Source organism: Nanorana parkeri, unplaced genomic scaffold, assembly GCF_000935625.1.
Source record: "Nanorana parkeri isolate BGI_ZX_2015 unplaced genomic scaffold, ASM93562v1 scaffold525, whole genome shotgun sequence".
In the NCBI taxonomy this organism is placed as follows: Eukaryota; Metazoa; Chordata; class Amphibia; order Anura; family Dicroglossidae; genus Nanorana; species Nanorana parkeri.
The window spans coordinates 752,324-770,497 of NW_017306793.1; the positions used below are offsets into that span (position 1 = coordinate 752,324).

An 18,174-nucleotide genomic window follows, 5' to 3' on the forward strand; every position below is an offset into this window, starting at 1 on the left:
ACAATACACAAAGTTCTGGAAAGCACCACAATGCAGAGCCCAGTGGCTGAAGGCCACATTCCAGGCATCCCCGCAAACATCCAACAGGATCAGGTTGCAGCCTCCAAAGCGTACATTTGAGAATACCCTGATCCAGAAATGCTATATAAAAAGACTAGCTCAAGCAGCAGTGTAAGCATTTGAGTGAAGTCACTGAGGAAAAAAAAAAGGTGTAACTGGAATTGCAAATATTTATTAGACTTTTTCAGCAGAGCTGAAGAAAATGTGGTATCCAACCTCCTAGGACACTACTGTAACTAAACACTGAGGCTTGCTCACAACTTTTTCTGTTTGCTAGTGTCCCAACCTTCTGTAGACGGCTGTATAACCAGACTGTTTCTGAATTCCTGTGTCCCTTAACTACCTCCCAGCCATTGTGTATACACGGCCGGCCGCTTCTTGGATGTAACTGGGCGTGTATACACGTCGTTACACCCGCCCGCTCGGGCGCACAGGAAATGCCCGTTATTTGAAAACAGGCAGTGATGCCCGTTAATATACAAGCGATTCGCCGGCTCGCTTGTATGAGGTCCTGTGACGTGCGCCCCCTCCCGCTGTCAAGCTGGTCCCGGGCTCCGATGTGAGCCCGGGACCAGCATACTGCCTCTGTCACAGGGGATCAGAGGGAGGTCGGTTCACGAGGGGGTCTAAACACCTGGTCTTCAAGCGGTTAAAGGACCATGGAGAAAAGTCATTGATAATACTCTCTGTGAAAATGCTAGATGCCTATCTTAGATGTTAATATGTTTATCGGACTTGAAACAAGTATGCAGCTACTGAAGTATTTCATTTTAGGAACTTAAACAATACTGATGCCATTCTATCACGAAGGTAACCAGGCACCTAGCATTTCCAGAATACCGTGTTTCCCCGAAAGTAAGACCTACCCTGAAAATAAGACCTAGCGCTATCTTCGGGGATTTCTGTAATATGAGGTCTGCAATAGCCACCTGCATACTTCTCGCATTGTAAGTTTCCCTAAGGCCTTGTTCACACCAAATGCAGAGCCGGTCAGGTTTCTGCACACGCAGTGCAGTGGGTTGTGCCGCGTTTTTGATGCGTTCTGGGCCGGTTTTGGTAAAAAAAAAAATATATATATTTTTTTTTTAAGTTTAACATGGGCTTTTAGGCACTTGCATGCGTTTTTGATGCGTTCCAGAGCAGGTAAAATAGGGCTTGCCGCAGTTTTTTCACCTGCTCTGGATCTGCACGCTGCGATGTGAACTGGAGGTCAAAATACCATAGGAATACATTGGATGCAGTTTTGATCCGGTCTGCACCTGCTCTGGATCTGCTCCGTGCTTGGTGTGAACAAGGCCTAAACAGAGAACATTGAATCATTACATTTTGGTTTCTGCCCCTACCACAGTTATACTGCCACACACATGCATACATCTTTTTTGAGAGTGAATCAGCCGATCTCTATTTACACTAATTATCTGATCATGCCAAAAGCAAATCCCCGTTTGCTGCTCCTCTTCTGTACAGGATTGGGTATTCAGAATGAACAGAAATTTGATCCAATAATTGAAGTTAATATTTACAAAATGTATTGAGTGAAGATTTTCAACACCTTTAGTAAATCTGCCTCACTGTATTAAACTTTCTTTAGGGATGTACACTATTTATAAAGCAATAAATGCAACTTTCCACATACATTCCCTGGTGGTAGATCAATCTGTCAATTAAGACACATACACCTGGAAGAGTCGCCCACAGTGAATATTTAGTGAATGTCAAATTAATTGCTTCATAAATATGCCCCATAGTGTAGATCAAAACCTTTCAGTGGCTGTAGGGAGATTTGTGACACAAAATATAGTATGGTTTGAGATCCTTGTTGTGCTGTAAAAGCAAAGCACAAAGTATAGCACAACTACCTAGGACACAGAAAAGTATCTAGAGCTGCAAAGTCTAAAAAGGTTCCAAAAAAAAAAAAAGGTTTCTTTGCTTGTGATATTGAACATGAATAATGCAACAACCGATAAATTATTTGTTGAAAGATTTTATTATACTTTGTGTTTGTACAAAGAAAAGAGTGTATAACAATCATGAGATCATTTCCACAAGGACGGCAGATGAACAGGCCAGTGATCAGGACAGACCACCAATTGTTCATTATGTGCGTTCATAGAGTTACGAGACTTAAAAACTGGGCCTCCTGTTACAGTGACAACTATAAAATGTGGGTTCACTTTCTCTCTTGGTGATATTGGTGACCAGGACAAACAGAGGGTTAAATCTTTCAAGAGGGGACATAGACATCAGTACAAACTTGACAGAAGCTCGAACTCTTCCCTACTACCTCAAAACTAAAGCAAAATAACAAAAAATGTTTTGGCTGGAGATGTACTTTAAACATGTAGGAAACACAACCTCACAAACATATAAAATGTTACAGAGCACTACTGAGATATATATAAAAAAAACATACAGTATATGAAATGCTGTTATACAGCTAACTTGCTCTAGGAGTGTTTAACGTGACTATCGCTATTCAAGAAGAGTATAAAGAAGCTTGGCCTATAAAGAAACGCATTAATGCCTAGTCCTCCAGCTACCTGCACCACTGGAGTCTACTATCTTAAAGAGATAAGCTTGCTAAAGAATCTTCAGCACCCAGCACACTTCAGTAGTATGGAATTCCTTGTCCCCTGCCGAGTGCTGTGTTACGTAGTTGTGACGTAGGGGCAAGTGGAAGGAACCACGGTGAGGGACATTTATCCAACACACATGGAAGTATCAAATGCAGAAGATGTTTCAGCAAGCTTATCTATTTGTGTATCACTCGGCTGTAGATCCTCAAATCATCTCTCAATTCATACTGACACTGTCCTTCCTCTGGAGGGTGACTACTTTTGTTCCCCATGGTCTCTGTGTGTGTGTTGTAGAGTAGCCACCACTCCAAGCTCACTCCCTTTGCTAGACTATAATTTCAATACAAATTAGTACACTAAACGTGAGATTATAGTCCATCACGGGAGTGAGCTTGGAGCAGTGGTTACTTTACAACACACACAGGGACCATGGGGAAGTATCCATTCACCCTCCAGAAGGAAGGACATTGTCAGCATGAATTCAGAGATGATTTGAGAATCTACAGCTGAGTGATACACAAATAAACTACATTATTGTTAATAGTTGGAGTACTTGAATGCATTTTTATGATTTAACTCCTGATTTTAGTGTCACTTTAAACACAATTTTCCCTAAACCTAAAAACCAAAATGGTAAAAAAGGAAAAAAAAAAAAAAAAAAAAAAAATCAGGCTCTCAGTCATCATATGGATTTCCCAAATTACAGAGCACAGAAAATATCATAGGTGACACACAGCTGATTCACTTGTCCTTCTGTTCCTCAGTTTGTTTCTGAAATTTCTGTTGGACGACTCGCAGAGTTGTGAAGAAATTTCCCAAGAAATGAACAAGGAATGGGAGACCACACATTATTACCTACAAATTACAAACAAAATTATTTATTTTGAAGAAAACAAATATTACATGTAACACAAATCTCAAACTGGCATTTAAAATTTAATGAGGCAGTTCTACACTTGATAGAAAAAAAAATCCTTGTGGATCAGATGAAATACTGCAAGAATACCTCCAAAAATGATTGTGAAGAGTCACAATAATCTATGATCAATCCATCAATTGATCATGCCTTTAAACACAATCGGACTAATTAACTAAAAGGATTAACCAAGGATGTTCACTTTGCACAGTGAATCTCTCCTATGCTTAGTAAGTAAGGTGTAAGCTACATTCAAGCTGCAAGCTAGACCCAGGAGATATATACATGGAGTGGCCAGATTATTATGACCACCTGACGTTTGTAGGCAAATTAGCTATAGATTGGCGCTGAAGTTGCTAGAGGGCCAAATGGAGAAAAATATCATGCTGGATATCTACTATACTGGACGGGGTAATGTGTTGGGAACAGAAGGATGCCACATCGTTTCATGGAAATGAAAAATGATCAACCTACAGCGGGCTGAATTCAAAGACACCCCAAAAATCTAAGTGACCAAATGATGCAGCAGGCTAGTCCATTGTGTTGAAATTTCATTGCAGCAACTCAAAATGGTACTCAGTAGTTTGCATGGCCCCCACGTGCTTGTATGGATGCCTGACAATGTCGGAGCATGCTCCTAATGAGACGACGGATGGTGCCTGGGGTATCTCCTCCCAGATCTGGACCAGGGCTTCACTGAGCTCCTGAACAGACTGAGGTGCAACCTGGCGGCATCGGATGGACAGAGACATAATGTCCCGGAGGCGTTCTATTGGATTCAGGTCAGGCGAGCGTGGGGGCCATTCAATGGCATCAATTCCTTCATCCTCAAGGAACTGGCTGCATACTCTCGCCACATGAGGTCGGCATTGTCGGAGGAGGAGGAACCCAGGACCCACTGCACCAGCGTATGGTCCGACAATGGGTCCAAGGATTTTATCCCGATACCTAATGGCAGTCAGGGTGCCATTGTCTAGCCTGTAGAAGTCTGTACGTCCCTCCATGGATATGCCTCTGCAGCCCATCACTGACCCACCACCAAACCGGTCTGATTGACGTTACAGCCAGCATAACGTTCACATTTTCTCCATAGCCTTTCACGGCTCAGGGTGAACCTGCTCTCATCTGTGGAAAGCACAGGGTGCCAGTGGCAGACCTGCCAATTCTGGTGTTCAATGGCAAATGCCAATCGACCTCCACGGTGTCGGGCAGTGAGCACAGGGCCCACTAGAGGACATCTGGCCCTCAGGCCACCCTCAGTTTATTTTATATCTTTTGGCTATCTATACAGCAGCTGTGTTAGAGTAAACACAATCACTTGTTTGTATATATAAAACATGACGGTGAATCTGCATGCTGCAGAAGCAGTCACTTTCAGTACAATGGAGGGTCTACCAAAGGCTCAAAACTATATGTCGTCTATATTCCACAATAGAGCAAGTAGCATATAAAATGATCATGAAAACCATTAAGGCATGCATATACAAAAATCACACTTCATTATTAAAATATATTAAAACTGTACCCCTGGGAGCATGTACACTTAGTCAGTGTGCACATATCAAATCTATCTTGAATGAAAGTCTTGGTCTCTGCCAGCTACTTCAGGAGGAAATGTCAAATGTCAAGGAAATTGGTGTTATACCTCTTTAAGCTGGAAGATGGAACTCAGCTGCGGAGACACCTTAGCAGTCATGTGCTCAGGCCCAAGAGTACGTAGTGGCAATGGTTAACTTGCCAATCAACCTCAATGCATCATAGTACAATCTTCCATTAAGAAATTAAATAGCCTAACTCTCCTCTTGTGCAGCGTATGCTTAATCGTGAATTCCGTAATACCCTATGACCAGGAGAGAAGGTAGAAAGTCCCGTACACAATTGTAAAGCAAGGTTCTCTTAAATATACTAGCAATCACAGCAGGTTTGTATGTTCACGTCACAGTACAACACGAGTGGTGAATGTTAGTTAACTAGTTGAGCTAGTATGGTGCTAGTATGTTAATTCACATATGCACAGTGAATGTCAGAGCATATAACTTGCAGGCAGTATTCACATGAGAAGTCCAGTTTACAGTACAGTAATAAGTAAGCTCTCTGTGGAGTTCAGCCCCAGAAGGGTTAATACTTGCTGTTTGCTGCTGTCTCTTCCATCCCAGATTAATTAGACAGGGAATGGTGGTTGCTGCTGGTGGCTTCCGTGTGCCTGTATGTACGATAGCACCAGGGGTCTCAGCGGCTCCTCCGTGATGGGACACGGTTAGGACAAGGCTTGTGTAACCCTGTTGAGACAGGGTCTATTCAGGATGGAGAGCGTAGGTGCCCAGCACTCGTCTGGCGTCCGCATTGGTTGCTGGAAAGCCAGACAATTGGAAGGCAATGGCTTATGACGAGGAGGGGGCCTGAATGGCGTGACATCAGCGGACCGTGGGCGGAGCCACCCTTCGTAGCCGCGACGCCAGCCAAGTCCGCGGGATCTATTACAATTGGATTGTTTCCTTCTGAAATAGGCGGTGTAGACTAGACAAATCGGTTGAGGCTCTGAATGGTTGTCTCATATACCACATGGTTAATGCACTTTGAGTAAACCTTGAATGTGGGACCTACCGTAGCTTTATGTTGCATAGACTTCACACACACAGTGAGTTAAACTATATCTGCTGCATTTTAAATCCAGCAAAGGCTGGGAATGGTTGGCTTTTCCAGTCTGCGGGAATTATATTGCAGCATATCTTTTAAACAGATGGCATCAACATAATTTATTAATTTTGAGGAATAGCAAATGCATTGGACAATCTATGTTGCTGATGCAAGGCAATGTATAGCCAGTAGGTTGCATGTGTCTAATTTCCACATGGGTTACCAGTGTACAAACAAAGCTCCTTTTTTGGTCTGGTTTACATCAATTGGAGTAAATTTGTTTCATGGTAAGTGAGCTTGGATAGAACTTCGACTATATAGTTGGCATACTTCACTTTTAAATATGGCACAGTTGTGCAGAAATGGGAATTCCCAGTCTGACCAATATGGCACTTTGTGCCATAGTGCAGCTAACCGTTCAACTATTGCCCCCTTAATGGTAAGTGCGTGATGAAACTGGTGGATTGAACTGCATGGTTCTGATGTAAATAATGGCCCACTCATTCCACATGGAAATGTAGATCTTACAAAAAATGTAGGCTGCTCCAAATGAGATTTCACTCGAGTGAGATTGCAAAATGCATGGATTGGAAACTTGATATATTTTACTTGTTGCTTTACAACTGTTGGATTGCATAACAGATCAGATACAAAGTATGTGATCATTTAACAACCTACTGGTTTTTCACAATGAAATCTATGGTTGTAGTGCTTTGGGGAGGTTTTCATTCAAGATCTGATATGTGCACATTGAATAATTTTACATTCCCTGGGGGTAAAGTTTTAAATATGTTTCAGTAATAAACTGTGATTTTGCATATACTTACCATGAGGATTTTCACTCGGTATTAACTATACAATGAAATGTAATTTTGAGCCTTTGGTAATCCAAATACTGAGATTGTTTTTGGCAAGTAATGTTGAGTACCATTGTCTACGTAGAGTTCTGGATGATGCTCTTCAATGGCCATTATTACGGTCTTGTGTTTCATAAAATAATAAAAGTGCAGACAGAGACGTACAAGACATGCAATTCTAAAACCTTTAGTTACAAGAAAGCTGAAATAATGTACATTACCTGCCATTCTTTGCACTCTGGATACCTGGCTAGTTGGAAGAGTGTGATGGCATTATAGAGCTGCCAGAACTAAAACACAAAGAATAACAATTTTACAAATGTCAGACTAACCTCGCATAACGTTTGCACTTTTGTGTTCATTGCACTACTACAGGTTGATTGTAATCAATAAATGCACAACCTATTGCTACACATACCTGACCAAAGAAGAGAAATGGCAGAAGGAAGGTTAATCCTCTCCACATCCAGGACTGAAAACCCTCTAGAAACATAGAAAGTAATTCAGTGTGATAAAGCAGAGACATTTGGAAGCATAATGTCAATATGTCACAGCACTGAACTCACACCTTTAAAAGGGAAACTATTGTCATTTTAGGGTTTTTTATTTAAGTAAAGGAGATTGTCTTAATGTAAATTTGAGCAAAATAACATACAATAACCTTGTGTCTATTAAAGGTTCGAAAAGTTATATATGTACATGGAAGCAGACATGTTTCCTCATTTCATATATAGACACTGTTTTCAGTTTAACCCCTTAGTGACAGCTTCAGAAAATGTTTCACTTCTGGGGACCAGAGCAATTTTGCCATTTTTGCTACGTGTTTGTTTAACCGTAATTTTCATCTTCCTCATGCATTGCACCTACACATATTATAAATTGTTTTTTTAAAGGACAAAATGGGGATTAAGTTGATGTGACATATGCATATAGAAATTCTTATTTTTTTTCCAAAAAAATGATCACAGTTTTGGCAATAATAATGTCTACATAATTAGTGTAGCTAACAGAAAGTAATTCATAATTAATTTTTTAATTTGTCCTGATTTATAGGGACAAATCATAGACAAATCATATGTCTGGGATTTCAGTTTATTTTGAGAGTTATAGGTCACAAAATACAAGGAATGAAATCCAATTATAGTGTGGAACAATTTTAGAATGTGGCATGTTTGTCTGCTATCTTTTTCATTAAAACACATTTTTTTTCAACATTTTAAAAACTGTTTTGTTTTTTTTCAACTAGGGGGGCACTAAGGTGTTAATTGTTGTATTTACAGGGCTTTGATACTTCGTAACTCTGAGTAGAATACAGTATTCTGCTGAGAGATACTTTGTATCAGTTTGTAAACACAGTTGGCTAGCAGTTTACAGTGAACTGCTGCTGGCTGTGTGACTGTCACAGCTCTGCAATTACAGCGATTAGCTCTCTCTGTGATCATACAACTGTGACCACCTAATCTGCTGTTGAGGGTCTGCCTCGGATCTCAAGGGACCCATCAATAGCAGTAACTCAATGAGCTCCTGGTCCCTTCACGGACCAGCGCTCATTGTACCGAATGATGGAATTATCCTGTCACCGGTTAACGAACTGAACGATGATGACGAGATAATTTCATCATCGGTCAGGAAGGGGATAATAGTGCTGCACAGTGATTGTGGCTTACCACATCTCTCCTATTTTCTCTTTCTCATCCATTGAGGGGTGGGAACTGTTTGGGAATGACCCCTACCTGTTCCAACATGACTGCACACCAGTGCACAAAGCAAGGTCCATAAAGACATGGATGAGTGAATTTGGGGTTGGGGAACTTGACTGACCTGCACAGTCCTGACCTCAACCTGATAGAACACCTTTGGGATGAATTAGAGCGGAGAGACTGTGAGCTCGGCCATCTTGTCCAACATCAGTACCTGACCTCACAAATGCGCTTCTAGAAGAATGGTCAAACATTTCTATAGACACTCCTAAACCTTGTGGACGCCTTCCCAGAAGAGTTGAAGCTATTATAGCGGCAAATGGTGGGCCAACTCAGTATTGAACCCTACGGACTAAGACTGGGATGCCATTAAAATTCATATGCGTGTATAGGGAGGAGTCCCAATACTTTTGGCAATATAGTGTATATGCGCATACAAAGAGCACTATGTGAGCATTTGACGCATTGCAATGTCTTTAGAATTTTCACTATAGCAAACCTGAAAAATTGTGCTGTTGTGCTATTTACTATCCACAGAAACCTGACTTGATTCTATCTAAAGGTTATGTCAGCAATCTGCGCAAACCGTTTACTTTTTTTTTAATAAATCGAGCGTTACAATATAGCATTTTAAAGGGGTAAAAAGCTCTCTTAAAGTAAAACTTAAACGTTCACTTTAAATTTTCCCTATTTCTTACTATATAAAACCTTCAAAATAAAAATGCATGCATGTAAATCAACCACAAAATTAAAGCCGATCTGTACTAAAAAAATTAAAAAACATTTTAATATATTAGGGTAGACACTAAAAGGTTTAAAAGGTGTAAGCTGAGACATTTCCAAAACAAAACACCTCTTCGACATAAGGTGGTATATGGAGAAAAAGGCTTAGGGATTTAAGGGGTTAGGAAAAAATATACCCTTTGATTGTCATGATGTATAACAGACATTATCAGCTATCTAGAACAGGAATCAGCTATGAAGGGCCAATAACATTACTGCACAGTGCAAATATGTACCATATGTACATAGCTCAGCATGCACTCTTATTACTATTCGGAAAAACACAAACCAGAGATTTTTGCCATAACTCCTGCTGCTATGAAGCAGTATTCAAAGTACACAAACAATTAAAACTAAATAAATAAGACCAAAATACAGAATTTTCATGCAAAAATGAAATTAGTTAAAAGGAGAACTATGGGGTAATTGTTTTTCCCCATAGTTCTAAGGGTCACAGGAGGATATAAACTAGCGTCCTCCCGTCACACAAAGCTCAGTATATCGCGAGCTAAAGCTCGCGGTATACTGAGACCGCCGCAGCCAGGAGGGATCCCGACATTACTGTCGAGATCCACCCAGCTGCGTGAGTGACAGCGGGCTCTGCCTCTCTAGAGGCAGAGCCAGCTGTACCGGCCCCCTCTCCAGTCCGTTCCGCAGTCAGCGCTGGGGGATCGGAGGGGGGGGGGAATCCCTGCTGGGAGCCGTGAATGAGAGTCACGGCTCTCTGCAGGGACATGATCGAGAAGTGAGCGAGCGACGGTATGTGTTCTCTCACTTCCCGATCTATTGAGCCGACGTGTAACAGTTTCATTGTCACACGTCAGCTTGAACTATGAGGTTGAGTGAAAATCACTCACCTCATAGTTCTCCTTTAACATGAACACAACTATGTTCTATGGTAAGTTGAAACTCTCATGCTGGGAATGTTGTGTGCCAACCGGAGGTGTAGACATAGAAATATATGCGTCATCAGCTGAAGAAAGCATTACTACAGTGAATGCAGATGCACTATTCTGGGGAGTGCACACAGTACAAAGAAATAAGACAAACAATTCTACTTGCTATACAGACTTTTAAAGGTTGAATGTTCACATTTTCATATGCATGTGCTTGAAAGGCACATATGCCAACGCACCATTCCAGTTATTTATGTATTTATTTTAGACAAAATTTCACCTTAAAGAGAAAATTAACTCTCGTGCTTCGACATAGTGGGTATAGCGGAAACCTGGCTGGACAGCACGCATGAACAAAAGTCAGGTAAAGGGCAAAGGACTAGTCACCAATATTGCCTATAGGCTCCCTGCAGCTGATCTAGGTCCATTAATGACTTACAATATCGTGTTCTGCACTGTGTCTCTGTGTGGAGAAGGCCATCTTGATAGAGGCAAGGCTTTGCTTCCTCATTACAAAGCCTCCGGCAAGAATAACAGTGAGCAGCAATACAATGATACCATCCAAATTTCACTCCAAATCTTCTGAGACTAGCCATCAGAGGCAGCAGTGCCTTAAATGTAACACTACAACTATGAGGCTGTAGGTACTGGTGTACCTAGGCACCCACAGTTACCAGGAAATGGTACTGTATTTTTCAGGAGGGATTCCAGACAGAAGGTAGATTTTTCCGAGTACTGCTTAGGCACACTTAACAATTGTAGATGTTCCCTATAACATAGCAAATCTTCACTTTTCTACAGTATTTAGTTAACACAAAGTTTCTTACACGTACCCACAGTAAGGTCCATGTTATGCCTTTCCCCTAGAGCTCGTAGTCTGTACAAACAGCCACTTTGGTAATAGTATTGCAGGAACTGAACAAAACCTGCAAGAGCAAAAAACAGATTGTAGAAAAATATGGACTTAGACTTAGGAAACAGATAAAACACATAGACACACAAACACAATATTACACCTACTTTGGTACATTGAAAATGAAAGGAATTGGTTTCTGAACATCTGATACATTAATCCATCTGGCCTAAAAAACAAGATCAAGTTTAAAACTGGCAAAATCTAACAGATAATCTTTATCTCATTTAACTTGTATTTTACAGTCCTATTTATTGAAAGTTACTCTAATCCTATCACAATGGTGGGAAACCAGTTAGATTTGTGGGTCTTAAAACACAGCCCATGACTACCCTTTAAAGCAGCACTAGTCAGCAAACCAAAACTTGCTGGCATGTTGAACTTTGTGGCTTAAGAGACTTTATACACCGGTCATAACATTACGACTACCTCCCTAATACTGATTGGTTCCCCCCTTTTGCTGCCAAACAGCTTGACCCGTTGAGCCATGGACTCCACTAGACCTCTGAAGGTATGCTGTGGTATCTGGTACCAAGCCATCAGTAGCATATCCTTTAAGTCCTGTAAGTTGCGAGGTGAGGCCTCCTTCGCTCCCCACATATATCAAAGAGCCTTGGCTGCCCATTACCCTGTCGCTGGTTCACCGGTTTTCCCTTCCTTGGACCACTTTTGGTAGATCCTGACTACTGTAGACATCCCACAAGAGCTGCAGTTTTGGAGTAGCTCTAACCCAGTCTTCTAGCCATCACAATTTGGCCCTTGACAAAGTCAAATTCTTACGCTTGCCCATTTATGCTTCCAACACATCGATTTCAGAGAGAATATGTTCACTTGCTGCCTAATATATCCCACCCACTTCCAGGGGCCATTGTAACAAGATAATCAATGTTATTAATTTCAACTGTCAGTGGTCATAATGTTAAGGCTGATCAGTGTATGTCTCTTTTGCCAAAAAAAGGATTTTTGACTTACCAGTAAAATCCGTTTCTTGGAGAACAATACAGGACACATGCAGATTCATAAACAACTGGTTTATATATATATATATATAAATATATATAAATTGACCTGTATTAGCAATGGAGTAAAAACAGTATTTGAGAAAATCTTAGGCTGGCATTTAGGGAGGAATCAGCATGCGGCCTGTGAAGTCACAGTATTCAATCTGCATGCTTTTTCTGGGGAACACCTTGAGAAGCCAAAGGATCAGCAAGACAGATAGAGATCTAGTAATTTGTGAAGGAGGTTAACAATGGCAGGTTACATATTTCTCCTATACTTTCAGTATGAATAGTGCCATTTTGAACTATGAAGAGGTCTATGAACTTTTATGGCCTATGTAACAGTTATCAAACGTCCTCAAAAAGCCAGTCCCCAGGCAGAGCAACACTCCAGACTTCCTGCCTTAGAAATAGGCAGGACCTAGAGTAAATTCACATTACATGCACTCTCAAATCTGGGGGCATGATCACAAAAGAAAAAAGTTCCTTAATGAACATACTAGTGGCTGACTTTCCATTTTGAAATCCAGTTTACCAGAGTGATTAGGAAAAAAAGTGCTATAACATTTAAACTTACCAGGTTAACATGACACCTGAGAGGAAGGTGGATATATAATGGTTTAGGACCCACCAGCCTTTAATCCTGTGAAAGCAAAGTACAAAGCTTATATGCATAAAGCATTCACACAAGTCCTAAAACACGAAAACCTGCACCCCTCCTCTCAGCAGGATGGCAAATGTCCATCATGTATAAACGTGCCCACCCAATGGCCTTTATTGTGGTTCTATATTTTGGTGACTAGAGGGGTTTTTTTTTTTTAACCAATATTTTTGTTGTTGTCATATCATGCACTATCAACTGCACTAGAAGGTGGCAGCTTACATTACTTACAGTAAAGTAAGGTATAAACTGAATATATTTTAAACAATCTAAATCGGGTTCAGAACGTTCATTTGATGGGGTCAATTTGATGATTAATTTAGACCGCTGTGACGAAAAAATTCCAAGGATCATGTTGGATTGTTTTTCTTTTTGATCGAACAAAATTCTAACAAATCAAAACGAAAGTCAAAGAAAATTTCGAACAACATTCATCAAGTCTCTGATAGGATTATCGAACATTCCACCAAGATTTTTTGCATGAAGGTTCGTTCGAAAGTCTACCAGAGTAGACCCAACTTAGAGATACCAAAAGCCACTAAGCCAGCCTGTCAGCCTTCAATTTGAACTGAGCTATTGATAGGCTTAGCCTTAGCCTAACAGAAATGAAATGGGCAAACAATACCCCTATAATAGTCGTCAAAATGGCAGGTATTTGGATTCTGAAATTGGTGACAATGTTTGGAAGGTAGTTCCGGACTAAGGGGCTCATTTAAAAAGCATTTACTGCATTCAAATAGCACCACAGATTTATATAGCACAGCAATGTCCTTATGTGCTGCCAGGTTCTGGATGCTGAAGCCGGCTTAGATCAACACAACTAAATGACAATTCTATAATAAAAATTCTATATACAAAAAAAAAAAAAGAGAGCACAGCCTGGTCACATGATCTAGTCTCTTGTCAAATCATGGAGCTCCCTGTGCTTGATTGAGCAGAGGGAACTTCATGTAGCTTTGCTAGCTACACACCGTGTTGTGATTTTTAGAAATTAGATGGACCATGTGGTGTATAATGGAGAGTAGATAGGAATATCCGCTTTCCATTATAAATGAGCCACTAAGTCATTTTACCTCTAAAATTGGAACTAAATCCTCCTAAACTTTACAGCTGAAGAAGGTGCCATCTTAGCCTCCATTTAGAACTGTGGTTACCATAGTGCTGCACATGTGATCAGCTATGAGAGCACCTAGACAACTGTAACAGTTATGCCTTGCATGTACAGTAATGGTTTTGTAAAACCATTAAAATTAGTGGGTTTAGTTCCGCTTTGATGTACTCTCCATATATATTAGAAAACAATTCAAAATTTCACTAACCTGGAACCATTATTGATTAAAATGCTTTCACGGATTGTAAGTGTGCAGTAATACCAAACCAATAAAAAGTTAAACACAGCATCGCCCACCCTGAAAGACAAAACAATAAATGCATGTTGCAGCAAGGGAACAATGCTTACTGTCATTTTTCTATATTGCTTGTAGAAATCAGCATCTATAGGAATTACATTGATTTATTTATTTGAATAAATAGCCATGTTCTATGGATGCACGGATACGTTTTTTTTGGGGTACGGAGTACGAGTACTGATATTTATTTTTCGGTACCGAAAGTCCCATTAAGGAAGCCGGGCGGCGTGTAATGACCATCACAAGGCGGCCGGCTTCCTGATTGGGCGGGAAGCCGGCTCCATGCTTTCTCGTCACAAGTTGACGAGGAAGCTATGAGCTGGCTTTCTGGCCAATCAGGAAGCCGGGGGGCAAGTCATTACCCACCCCCTAGCTTCCTGATTGGTCGGGAAGCCAGCTCCATACTCCCTGGTGCTGATGGAGCATGGAGCCGGCTTCCTAATACCAGAAGTTCTGGTATCGGGATAAGTATCTGGAGCATTTGGGTGAGTATGAGTACTCACCCAAATACTACTTCTCGGTATCGGTGCATCCCTACCGTACTCAATTAAAGTGACACTCAACTCAGGAGTTAAATCTTAAAAATATATTCAATTACCTTTACTAACAACAAAAATATATCTTATTTGGGTATCACTCAGCTGTAGATCCTTAAATCATCTCTGAATTGGTGGTGCTGACACTTTCCTTCCTTCTGGAGGGTGGCTACTTTTGTTCCCCATGATCCATGTGTGTGCTGTAAAGTAGCCACCACTCCAAGCTCACTCCCGTGATGGAGAGCAATCTCAATACAAATTAGTAAATTATATGTGGGATTGTAGTCTATCATGGGAGTGAGCTTGGAGCGGTGGCTACTTTACAACACACACAAGGACCATTAGGAACAAAAGTAGCCACCCTCTAGAAGAAAGGATACTGCCATCTCCCCATTTAAACAACAGAGCTTGATGTTATTCTTCCCCATTCTCAGTAATGACCCGGAACCCCATTTCTCTAGCACTGCTTAGATTTAATTTCAAACCTAACCATTACAAGTGATTGGGAGACAACCATTGGCTGTAATAATACAAGTGTGCCTATAAAAACAAGTGTGCACTGAGAACCTATGGTTATAGCAGGGCTCAAAATTTCAAGTCCTGAGCTACTAGCCAGGCCTTAAGAGTTACTCGCCACCACAAGAGACTTTGGAGTGGCCGAGTCAAAGTCCTGACCTGAATCGTTTTGAGATGCTGTGGCATGACCTTAAAAAGGCGGTTCATGCTCGAAAACCTTCCAATGTGGCTGAATTACAACAATTCTGCAAAGATGTGTGGACCAAAACTCCTGCACAGCGCTGTAACAGACTCATTGCAAGTTATCACAAACGCTTGATTGCAGTTCTTGCTGCTAAGGGTGGCCCAACCAGTTATTAGGTTTAGGGGGCAAACACTTTTTCACACAGAGCCATGTGGGTTTGGATTTCGTTTTCCCTTAATAATAAAAACCTTCTTTTAAAAACTGCATGCTGTGTTTACTTGTATTATCTTTGACTAATATTTAAATTTGTTTGATGATCTGAAACATTAAAGTGTGACAAATGTGCAAAACAATGAAAAATCAGGAAGGGGGCCAACACTTTTTCACACAACTGTATGTAGTAATATTAAACTCTAATCTTTTGGCATATAAATAGAATGCTCAGGTTTTAAAGGATCAATCCACTCAAACTCATGTTTTAGACACAAGTGGACCTTAATAGGCATAATTATCCTCTGGCTTCTTTTATTCCCCCACCCCAACAACAGGAAGTTTTTAATCTTGTTTGTGTAAAAAAATAAATATCCAACGATGAGTGATTAGCGTGTATGCAAGAACATACGCAGGGAGATTAAAATAAAAAAAATAAAAAACAACAATAATAAAAAACAGAGATAAATAAAAAATTGATTTTCTAAGTGAAAATGAAGGCATATGACTCAACTTATCGGCATCTACCATATATTGAAATATTTTAGGTAGACTGACCCTTTAAATTAAACAAATTGTAGCTTTTAGAACATGCAATTCTGAAGCATGCATTACAGAAAATAATTGGCAATAGAAATATTCTGTAAGAAACATTTTACAGCTATATCCTTGAGTTATTTTGTCATTTTCAAATCATAGTACGATAGGCTCACCTGGAGTTCAGAATAAAGCGACATAAAAAGGACAATACCATAAGGATCATGGTTAGGTATAGCTTGAATTTTTCATACTCATCTTTGTAAGCAAACCTGATGAAATAAAGACAAGAAATGCAACCATGACCATGGACAAGAAGGAAAAAGCTTAAAGTGAACCGGGTATCAGATATATTTTTTCATGACGAGTACATGCATGCTAAGTGTAACACTTACATATAGTTATTACACCTCAAAGAGGTCACAGCACTCCTCCTGACAATGCCTTCAACTGCTTTCTTTTTCTTTGCATTCTTTGTTCTGTCATCCAGGGTCATCATCTACCAGGATCAGCATTATAATGACACAATCGTGTAAGTTCTGGCATCTGTGCAGTTCTAGTCTGTGTTCACAAATGTCTGACACAGATCAGTTCCTGATACAGCCTCTCACCCTGTAAATTGCTACAAAGTTTTGATGTGCAGTCTAATCACTGGGGGAGAGAAGACTGGGGAAATGCTTCCACCTGCAACAGACCAACTGCCTGCAACAGACTGAAGACCAGCACCCCAATCTTGGCAAAGGCATTGATGTTTTAAGATAAAAAAAAAGTACAGATTGGTTTGAAAATTGATACCTATATGTTGCTATAGATTGTGACATATTCAGAATGTGAAGAACTCCCAGATTTAAAAATAATTAACCCTCGTAGTGGGGCTACATCTGCACTGCAAAGGTCAAGTGCTTGTATTGGTCTGGGGATGAAAAAGCACTCACCTGATCTTCGGTCCTGCTTGTCTGGTAGACCGGCCTCTTTTCTCCCAGGCTCCAGCGGTCTAAGGGTCTGTAATGTCTAATGCAGGTCTATTAGAAGTGAGGACATCGGGGGGACATACCACAGTCGGAGCGGAGGGGGACAGAGGTGAGCGGTCACTGCCAAAGGTGAGTATTTCTTCTTTAATTGCCCCCCCCTAGACCAAAATTTAATAGATCCCATTGCACTCCTGACTGGAAAGTGCCAAAGAACGGGAGGGTGCTGGAGCGAATGCAGATGCCTCTGCGAATCAAATGTAACTGGTAGAAAGTCACTCACACTCCTGAAGCACAAGTGACTTTCTACCAGCTACCTAGACCAAAATGAGCACTTAACCCTTACAGTGCAGGGGTAACCCCACTGCAAGGGTTCATTTAAAAAAAAATGTGAGTTTTTCTTTAATAAAGAAACATGTAAAGATGCTAAAAGGTCCACTTAAAGTGCTTTATACTTACTTAGACTGCTTGCTTAGGAGAGTCACATTCACGTTCCCCAATACCAGACTCAGGTATAATCTGAAATAAATCATCAATTGGTTGCGATAAATTTGCCATTTTGAGAAGGACTTTCAGTTTTCAACCTCTCATGCACTAAAGCTTTATTCAGTGTACAATGCAAGCAGCCCAGACCAGTGTATGATGGATTGTGACTGGTTTTATGGTGACACTACTTTCCAGTTTGAATTCATATGGAAGTTATCATATTTATACATAATTTATCCCATTTGGATATATATACACACACACACACACACACACACACACACACACACACACACACACACATATACACACAAACTGAGTGCCCAAA

At 40.6% G+C, this 18,174-nt stretch overlaps 1 protein-coding gene across 2 annotated transcripts in view; it reads right to left on the minus strand.

Moving 5' to 3' along the window:
• Window positions 1–3,302: 3,302 nt before the first annotated feature.
• TMEM120A (transmembrane protein 120A) overlaps window positions 3,303–18,174 on the minus strand; it is a 27,802-nt gene continuing 12,930 nt past the window's right edge. For both annotated transcript variants that reach the window (XM_018561459.1, XM_018561458.1), the window contains 9 exons: window positions 17,820–17,879; window positions 16,569–16,664; window positions 14,320–14,409; window positions 12,917–12,982; window positions 11,446–11,507; window positions 11,259–11,351; window positions 7,465–7,529; window positions 7,268–7,336; window positions 3,303–3,491 (listed from right to left, as the gene is read on the minus strand). In XM_018561459.1, coding sequence (XP_018416961.1) covers window positions 3,378–3,491; window positions 7,268–7,336; window positions 7,465–7,529; window positions 11,259–11,351; window positions 11,446–11,507; window positions 12,917–12,982; window positions 14,320–14,409; window positions 16,569–16,664; window positions 17,820–17,879 — 715 coding nt within the window. In that variant the 3' untranslated portion in view covers window positions 3,303–3,377. The remainder of the gene's footprint in view (window positions 3,492–7,267; window positions 7,337–7,464; window positions 7,530–11,258; window positions 11,352–11,445; window positions 11,508–12,916; window positions 12,983–14,319; window positions 14,410–16,568; window positions 16,665–17,819; window positions 17,880–18,174) is intronic.